Source organism: Glycine soja, chromosome 6, assembly GCF_004193775.1.
Source record: "Glycine soja cultivar W05 chromosome 6, ASM419377v2, whole genome shotgun sequence".
Lineage (NCBI taxonomy): Eukaryota > Viridiplantae > Streptophyta > Magnoliopsida > Fabales > Fabaceae > Glycine > Glycine soja.
In genome coordinates this window covers 40,339,682-40,349,811 of record NC_041007.1, presented here as the reverse complement: position 1 = coordinate 40,349,811, position 10,130 = coordinate 40,339,682, and the positions used below count along the sequence as shown (strand labels likewise).

The following is a 10,130-nucleotide window of genomic DNA, read 5'->3' as shown; positions in this document are numbered from 1 at the left end:
TTTCTCATCTATATCAGGTTCTTCTTACTATGAGAACTCATTGCATGTATGCTAAGAAATCCAAATGCTACTTTGCTATTGACAAGGTAGAATATTTAGGCCATTTTATTACTAAAGAAGGAGTTTCCACGGATCCTTCAAAAATTGCAGCAGTACAAGATTGGGCCTTACCACAAAACTTAAGCAATTAAGGAGTTTCTTGGGTCTTGCAAGTTATTACAGAAGATTTGTAAGTCAATATGGTGCTATTGCAAAACCCTTGACTGATATGTTGAAAAAGGATAATTTTAGTTGGTCTTCTACAGCAAAAGAAGCATTTCAGGAATTGAAGCAAAGGCTAGTAGCATCACCAGTTTTAGCCCTACCAGATTTTTCTAAGGAATTTGTGGTGGAGGTGGATGCTTCTGGCCTAGGCTTAGGTGTTGTGTTAATGCATAATCACCACCCAATTGCCTTCATCAGTAGAAGTTTGAACACACAACAACAGTCCTTGTCAACATATGAGAAGGAATTATTGGCAGTTGTGTTTGCAGTCCAAAAATGGAGGCACTACTTACCCCCCAAGAAGTTCATCATTAGAAATGATCATAGATGTTTGAAGTACATCCTAGAGCAAAGATTGTCCACAGCATTCCAGCAAAAGTGGTTGGTAAAGTTGATGGAATTTGATTTCAACATAGAGTATAGAGAGGGTCGAGAAAATATGGCGGCAGATGCTTTGTCTATACTTGATTCCCCTGAGATCATGGCCTTACAGGTTTATCAGCCTGATTCTAGCATGCTCTCTAGGATCCGACAGTCTTGGCAGAAAGATCCTATCTTACAACAGCTTGTTAGTGACTTAAAAAGCAATCCCTCTTCTCAAAAACATTATACTTGGGTCCGGAATGAGCTGAGGAGGAAAGGCAGATTAGTCATTGGCTCAGACTCCCAACTAAGACAGGACATTCTCTCTTGGATTCATGCTTCAGCTTGTGGTGGCCATTCAAGTAGAGATGCTACCTTGCAAAAGATGAAAAATGTGGTTTATTGGAGAGGCGTGTCCAAGGCTATCAAGTTTTTTGTGTTTCAATGTGCCACTTGCTAAAGGAGTAAATATGACATAGCTGCATCTCCAAGCCTACTTCAGCCCTTACCTATTCTTGAGCATGTATGGCAGCACATCACCATGGACTTCATTGAAGGTCTTCCTTTTTCTTTTGGCAAACAAGTCATTTTTATAGTAGTACATAGGCTTAGTAAGGCAGCTCATTTCATGGCCTTATCGCATCCTTATACTGTTGCGGATGTGGCCCAATGCTTCCTTGATAATGTCTTTAAATTGCATGGGTTTCCTCACACCATTACCAATGATAGGGATCCTATTTTTGTTAGCCACTTTTGGAAGGAATTTATGTCCTTGCAAGGGATTCAGGTATAGCTCTCTATAGCTTATCACCCACAAACTGATGGTTAATCAGAAGTGGTGAATAGATGCCTTGAAACATATCTCAGGTGCATGTGTAGTGACTCTCCAGCACAGTGGTCCAAGTGGTTGCCTCTTGCTGAATGATGGTATAATTCCACTTACCATAACACTATTAAAGCAAACCCTTATGAGATTGTGTATGGCCAGGCTCCTCCTGTTCATCTACCTTATCTTTCGGGGGAATCTAAGATTGCTTTGGTTGATAGAAGTTTGCAGAAACACGAGGAAATGTTAAAGTTACTCAAATTCCACATGAAGAGAGCCCAGGACAGAATGAAGCAACTTGCAGATAGAAGCAGATCTGATAGGAGTTTTCAGATTGGTGACTTGGTTTATGTAAAATTACATGATTATCGTCAAGTTTCAGTGCAAGCCAGAACCAATGCAAAGTTGGCCCCTAAGTACTATAGCCTATTTCCAATAGAAGACAAGATTGGTGTTGTTGCATACAAGCTTAAATTGCCTCTTGGATCAATGGTTCATAATGTATTCCATGTTTCTCAGTTAAAGAAGTTTAATGGTACTACTACTATTGGGGACTTTATTCCTTCACCTTTATTGGATACTTCTCAGAAGGAACCTGCAGCTATCATTGACAGAATGATAGTCAATAGAGGCAATCGTGCTATAACCAAAGTTTTGGTTCAATGGAAGCATCATCTACTTGAAGATCCAACTTGGGAATTCTTTTATGACTTGAAGCAGAAGTTTCCTCAGTTTAATCCTTGAGGACAAGGATTCTTTTGGGTAGGAGGAATTGATACAAGCTTAGGAAGGTAGTTAGTTAGTTAGACTCAATTCTGTTAACTTCTGTTAGTTGGAAAAGCAGTTAGGCAGTTAGTGGTAGTTAGGAAGTTAGTGGTTGAGAACTATAAGTAGTAATTGGCAGTTAAGGAAACATTTTGAATAGAATCTGTAATCAACCTCCTTCTTGTAATTTATTCTTCTAATAATGAAAAGCATGACCACAATGTTCATCAGAATTCATTCGTTTCATTGAGTTCCCTTGTCTGTCCAAGAACTTCGAATGCCTTAGCTGAGTTCCTAGTTCTGCTACATCAAAAAGCTAATGATGGTTACCGGTGTGGTGCCGGATTAGTCTAGTCACCAATATTTCTTTCTATCATGATTATTGTATTTTCTATTAAGATTTTATGACTGGATGGAGTTAAGCATTTAATGCAAGGTGCTTTTTTGCAGGCCATATTTCCTCGCATATTTGGCCACGAAGCATCAGGGTAATTTACCCTTAGTTTCTACTTTTGGACTAAGACAACATTGAATCACTAGTGATCCTTAGGTTATTTTCGTTGAATTTCTTAAAAAGAATTTTTTTATTTTATTTTTAAGAGATACCCAATCAGGTAGTATGGGAATTTGATCAAATATTGATATGCCAAGTTGAGTTATAGTGACAATGTCAGCTGAGAGTGAAGTATTACACTATGCATGGGAATATGATACATTGTTGCATCAAGGACACTACTTTAGCTAAATCATTGCATAAGGTGTAATTTGCTCAGTAGATATTGAATGTTTGGTATATTTTTGCAGGATTGTTGAGAGTGTGGGACAGGGAGTGACTGAATTCAAAGAGGAGGACCATGTGCTAATAGTATTCATTGGAGAATGTATGTCATGCAGGCAGTGCACATCTGGAAAAAGCAACACTTGTGAAATTTTGGGATTGGAAAGGAGGGGTTTAATTCATAGTGATCAGAAGACACGCTTCTCATTAAAAGGGAAGCTTGTTTACAATTATTGTGCAGTTTCAAGTTTCAGTGAATATACAGTAGTCCATTCTGGATGTGTTGTGAAAGTTAGCCCCCTTGCACCTCTTGAGAAAATATGTCTTCTGAGCTGTGGGGTTGTTGCAGGTAAATGTTTCAACTAGTTATTATTAGTTTTAAAAAATAGGGAATAGATCAATGGAGTTTCAGTAATCAACATTGTAAACTTAAAACCATGTACTTAAATTACTCGAGATAGTAACAGGTTAATAGCCATTAAGCCATCTGGATCTTTTTTTTCATGTTATTTCCCATGAATGGTTAGAGGAGGCATGATTTATGTCTCTGTGTTCATCAGTTTGAGTGTCAAAGGAACAGTATGGCATCGGCAAATAAACAAAGGGAATATATATAATTGTAAAATCATCACAAGTAATCCTCTCAGCTACTGGCCATCAAGTAATCCTCTTAGGGCATATAAGTATTTTATCACCTGGCTCACAGATGCTTGCCACATAGGTTTACGCTGCAAAATGTCTTCATCTATTTTTGTTTTGCATTATTTGCTTTAATATCTTGTAGTTTGCTAATGAATGACTTCGATACCAATAATTTGTGGTAAAAATGATTTTTAATAGCATGTTTACAGTTGCTCATTGATGACTTGTTTCTACTTCTGGACTTCTAGAAAAACTTGACTATAACTCAATCTATGATGATCCAAAACTCAGTACTGGATTTCCGAATTATTAACCAAATTTGGTCTTTGTTAATAATAATGTGTGATGATCCAAAACTTGACATGTAGCATCAAACAGCATACCAAAACAACTTCACTGCTTTCCTTGAGTTTGGCCAATGAACACACCAACAACGCAACAGTGCGCCTTCAGCTTCCCGCTCACACACCACATGGTGTGAGCTTTTAATCCATAATGATGTTTGAAATACTAGAAATATTAGGTTGTTATAACCATGGTTTAGCTATAATTGTAACTAAATTATTATTATTATTATTATTATTATTATTATTATTATTATTATTATTATTATTATTATTATTATTATTTAGTTGAACCATGCCATGATTATACCATGACTGCATAGTGACAACATCTTATTCTAACAGCTGGTTTTAGAACTTGGTCCTTACATTAAAGAGCTCTCAAAAGCAGGAGGTGCCATACAGGAGTTTGTTAACCCGAAGTAATTCTTCTTTCTGATACTCACTTTACTATTTATGTGGGAAATCTCTAAAAACCTCCATGTATTTGACCTATGTGTGTTTTGGTCTTTATTACATTCAAAATGCGTAAAATGGTACATAAATGTTGAGTTGGGCACTTTACTTCAATTCCATCACAACTATTAAAAAAATGGATGGAAAAGGACTCGGGTCACTATCTGGTTATTCTAGGACTATTCCGAAATTAGGAAGCTTAGTTGTGGTGGATTAATAGTGAAGTACACAACTTGAAATGTTTTATTTTTCTGAGAGTTTTCCCTTATTGTTTGTAACACTTTGTTGTAGCATGCTTCAATTTTCAATGCTATATTAATATATTTCCTTACTGCAGATATAAGATGCCAGCAAAACTTCATTTAAGTCCTCAACTCGACTTGAATGTGTGATGCAAGACTATCCAAAAATGTTGCCCTATCTGCCAGGGTTGGGTTCACGGTAAATTTTCTATTTGAGAACATTGCATAAATCTTAGCAAATCAATTGAGCTTGACTTTTCCATCCTTGGACCTGACCTTTTAGGTTATTGATGTAGTCCATCCATGCTAATGCCACTTTAGTTAAAGGATGAATGGTTTTTATACTTTGTGCTACCTCACTGGTTCTATATAATTGTGTAGATGATGGAAATGTGGCTTGCTTATGCACCCGTGAAGAATAATGCTGAGGATGCTGCTAAGGTACAACATAAATTCTAATGTACTAATTTACACATGGAGAAACAAAGTTGATAAAAAGAAACAGAGGGAGTATGACTTTTGAGTCCTTGATTTCATATTCAAGTGTAAGAACTATGCAGTACTTAATTGAAGTAGATTGGTAAGGTCTAACCAAGAAGATTGGATGCAATTGGAAAATTTGAATTTGAAATGTTGTTTTGAAGGTAGTGGTTTTGAATAATGGTATTTTAATTCACTAAAAAGTTTTTCGAAAGGAAATCTATACCACAGTGCAATTTCTTGACAAATGGTCATCTATCATGCAAATAACATTATTCTAAAAAAGGTAATGTGCTTTTACCCTCAAGTCTTAATTTTTGTATATGATTTTATTGCAATTTCTATAGGAAATAGTTTTTGAAAATATTGGCTTGTTATTTTTAGGTAATGTTAAAGTATTATTGGTCATAGAATTAAATTCCATTTAGAACACTATGGATTAGGAAAGTTCTATAAGATTACTTGCCAATGAAGCTCTAATATTCATATAAAAGGGCCTGCAAGATACAATTTATGTTTTTGCTTACGAATTTATTCCAAGTCCAAGGATCTTCATCTTCCTTGTGTCCAGGTTGATTTAGAATTCCTATGTATGCATATGCTTCTCTTACCTCATTTTGTGCTTTTGTCTTACGGGAGAAATGGCCATGTGGTTGTACAAGGCCACCGACAGCAAAATGTATCTTGATTATGTTATTTCCAATGCACATACCTTTGGTGGCACTAATTGGTCAATATCAGAATTCAGCTAGGACATTAATGTATATAAAAATTTTAATTTTTTTTTAAAAAAAACATATTCTAAGAAGGTTTTTCAGAAAGCCGTCTATGAATGTCTACATTCTAAAATGATTTTTTAAGAAAGTCATCTTAGAATCCTCAAAATATTTTCAATTTAAAAAAAAATTATTCTAAGAAAGTTCTCTGACAAATCGTCCTAGAATGTCTAAATTCTAAGATGGTTTTCTAAAAAAATCATCTTAAAATCCTCAATATATTTTAAAAAAAAAATCTGCATTTTCTACGGACATATGCCTACAGACGTTTCCTACGACAATTGTCTATGGAATCATCGTAGAAAATCTGCACTTTTTACGACGTCTCCTATGACGACAGTTAATAACCGACGTAGAATGCACAATTTAACCGACGTAAAAAACCTTTTTCGCATAAGTGTATAAATTCTCTTAGTTATTGGTATATACTTTGTAAGCAATTGAAACAATTATTAAGATGAAATTTATATTTAGAATTATATATATATATATATATATATATATTATTGTATCTCTCTATTGGAAATATATATTGAAAGGATACAAGTGGTTATGTTCCATTAGTATAGGATTTTCATTTCAGTTTTAATAATCCTTATTAAATAGAGGATAGGCTCGGTGTTTGACTGACTGGTTCCTTTGTTTGTTTATCACGTTCAATCAATAACAAACTTTGGCTGCATAATATTTATTTGATTATCTCTCGTAATTGTTTTCAATTTTCCTCGATTTGTTCTTTTCTTATAGGACTTTTGTTCTTCTAAGCTTTGGTTCTTTACATATATTTCATCCAGTGGAAATAATAAGAAAAACTTACAATGACTCGTAATTTGTTAATTAAACATTCTGATTTTTAACTTTAAAAGTTTACCATTTTTTAATTAATTTCTCGAGGTTTCTTTTTTTTTTCCTTTTTTACTATTTTTTAAAAAAATATTGAAACTCCAACATTGATATACGTTAGCTTAATCTTCTTTTTATGTTATTTTAATTATTGTTTTTGTTTAGTGAAGTCTTTTCAGTTTTTTAAAAAAGAATTATTTTTATTTTTTCTTTCCTCTTCTAATATTTCTTTTTATGTTAAAGTTTTGTGAATGTGTGACATGAGATATCAATATTATCGTATTTCATGTTAACCTTCTTTTTATTTTTTATTTTTACTTCTAGTTTTCATTTCATTTACTGGTTTTTTTCCAATTTTTCTAACAACTTTTATAATTCTTCTTAAATATATATACGTAAATTAAGTGAGATGTAATATAAACAGAAATTTAATTTTTCAATTAAATTTTATTTAATATTGTTTTCTTAAATGTGAGGCTCCTATATTCTTTTACCACACATGCTTAAATCCTCTTCTTCTTCTTTTTTCTACAGTTTCATGGCTCAAATTGTGAGACCTAAAAAACAATGCAACACACAAATTTTTGTATTTATAAACGTAATGTATTTTTAATTGACTAATGTTAGTTTTTGTTAATTATTAGTTTTCATTAGTGAAAATTCAATCCACAATTTCCCTTCCTTCTTTAATTCCTCTCACCAAACCAACAATATAAGTGTCATGTAATTGAGTACTAATCTAATAAGAGAATCATGTATAGAATTTTTAAGCAATGTAAATTATTATCATTTGTTTTTAATGGTGTAGGTCTGAACATTAATATATAGGCATGTAGAATATATTAAGCATATAGTTATTAGTTGTTGTCTATAACGCCAATGCATGAGAAAAGTGTATATCATATGGATAATGTAGATGATGTATTATCTTTATAATGTGTTTTTTATTTTAACTTTACAACTATATTATTAAGTGCTTATTTTTTAATAAATAAATAAATTATTTAATGGTTGGGGTTTGGACATTGTCATATACAAATATGTTTTATAATTGTTACACATTTTATGCAGGATACACTACTTTCTTGCCTACAATAGACAATCTAATTTTAGTTTCATCTTTTTTATGCAACTTTACACTTATGAACAATAGAGACATACAAATTTAAGAACATGAGTACATATAAAGATGTATTTAGAAAAATTATTAAACCAAAATGTAAACGAATGATAAAAGAAAAACTCTACTAAAAAAGAAAAATGTTATGAAGTATAAAAAATTTAGTGAAATAGAAGAAGTTAGCACAATAGAAACACGACACATATGTGTGACGATGCATGTGTTTTTATTAATTATATATAAAATAAATTCATTCCACTTAAAAAAACTAGAACTAATATAAACTGATAAAAAAAATATGTGTGTGTACATGTCACTGAGTAATGACTTCTCGCTACCCACCCAATAGGGAAAAACATATGTCGGCTATTCATCCATTACCTATTGGATATCCATTTGAAAATTACCCACAATTTTTTTATTCTCGGGCGCAATGACAAATTTAGGAACCTTATAAATGTGAATGTATGAATACATGAATTTTGATGATGCCAAAGAAGAATCAAACAAGGCCGCTTCAAAGGATAAGCATTTGCTTCAAGATTAATTCAAGATTGTTTCAACAAACAAAGCCTTGTTTCAAGATTCACTAAAGATCAAGCATTACCTCAAAACAAAGGGTTTCAAAGTCATGCAAGGCTCTGGTAATCGATTACCAGAAAGTGTAATCGATTACCAGAAGGGAAGGTTGAAAAAGAGTTGTTGAAAAGGGTTCTGAATTTGAAGCTTGAACATGTAATCGATTACCAGTAACGAAACTCCTAAAATTCAAATTCAAGAGTCATGACCCTTCAAATTATAACTGTGTAATCGATTACACAAACATTGTAATTCATTTCCAGTAGAGTTTTTAGAAAAACGACCAACAATCACATTTTTTCATTGGATTTGTGAATAACCATCAAAGGCCTATAAATAAGTGACTTGGGCACGAATTTTGGTGAGAGTTTTACTCATCGAAAATGTCTTATCCTCTCAAAAAATAATGAGAGAGATTCCAAGAGAACTTCATTGTCAAATGCTCTCTCAAAATGAATTTTAAATAGAAAAAACTTAAATATATATTTTAATATAATATTAACATATTGGTAGCTTTATAAATATATATTATAATTTTCCTCTTATTTTCTACTTTAACAAATTTCACTATATTATGTTAAGTAAAATTTAGTAGTTAATGTTATTGGGAAGTCAATATTAGTTAATATATTAATTATTTGTATTATTTGTTGAATAAAATAGATTCATTAAATTTATAAATGTAATATATGTTTTACTGCTTTAAAAATTTTCCTTATTTCATTATATTTGGAATGTATTTTTTTGTAAAACATGTTTTAAAAAGTCAACTTCAATAGACATGAATATAATATTAAAACAATTGATAAGTATATACAGAAATATAATATTTTATCTCCTAATTTGTATAATACTAATTTGACTACTTATTATATGTATTAAATATGGTATTTAATATTACTAAACAATCAATTTTTCTTATAATATATTAATTGTGGTATTAAGACATTAAAATTTCATTATTTCTATTTTTTAAAATTATTGGTTTATAAAATATATTTTAATTAAAAAGCTTTAGTGGATCTAAATACATTAGTCATAAATTGATTGATATATTAAAAATATATAGAAATACCTATATTAATTTCTATATCTACTTATTAATTTAATTACATACTATAATTATTATGATCATTGATGTTATTTAGAACTGACAAGTCAATTTTACTCAATATATTAATTAAGTATATTTTTTTATAAAATATAATATATTCATTAAATTTCAAAAATGTCATATATATATATATATATATATATATATATATATATATATATATTGAGACATTAAAAAATATTATTTTTATTATTTTTTTTACAGAAATGGTTTATAAAACTTATTTTAAAGACATAAATAGATATTAATAAATTCATAAATTTATATTCACATGTAATAATATATATTTAATTTTTTTATTACTAATTTGACTACATGTATATTTAATAAATATGATATTTAATATTATTGACCAATCAATTTTACTTATCATATAATAATTATGATATTTATTAAATATAATATATTTAATGGGAAAACACAAAAAACCATAACTAGATTCAAATGCCTACTAAATATGTTACTATAAATTAATTAAAGACTTCAAAGAACATTAAATACTCATGCACCATATATATGGGTTTGTGTGTTTGTACAA

The 10,130-nt window shown here is 30.8% G+C and overlaps 1 protein-coding gene across 1 annotated transcript; it reads left to right on the top strand.

Annotated features, from left to right (window-relative positions):
* Positions 1–2,647: 2,647 nt before the first annotated feature.
* LOC114416244 (alcohol dehydrogenase-like 6) lies at positions 2,648–5,139 on the top strand. The gene is made up of 5 exons (XM_028381113.1): positions 2,648–2,706; positions 3,023–3,345; positions 4,338–4,404; positions 4,776–4,824; positions 5,062–5,139. Exons 1-5 carry the CDS (start codon positions 2,648–2,650, stop codon positions 5,137–5,139), a joined length of 576 nt encoding a protein of 191 aa, XP_028236914.1.
* Positions 5,140–10,130: the final 4,991 nt, after the last annotated feature.

Excerpts from the sequence above, each read along its gene's own strand:
- LOC114416244 (XM_028381113.1), top strand. The coding sequence starts at position 2,648 with ATGCAAGGTGCTTTTTTGCAGGCCATATTTCCTCGCATATTTGGCCAC. Across the intron at positions 3,346-4,337 it reads GAGCTGTGGGGTTGTTGCAG|AACTTGGTCCTTACATTAAA; the intron begins GTAAATGTTTCA and ends AGCTGGTTTTAG. Across the intron at positions 4,405-4,775 it reads CAGGAGTTTGTTAACCCGAA|ATATAAGATGCCAGCAAAAC; the intron begins GTAATTCTTCTT and ends TCCTTACTGCAG.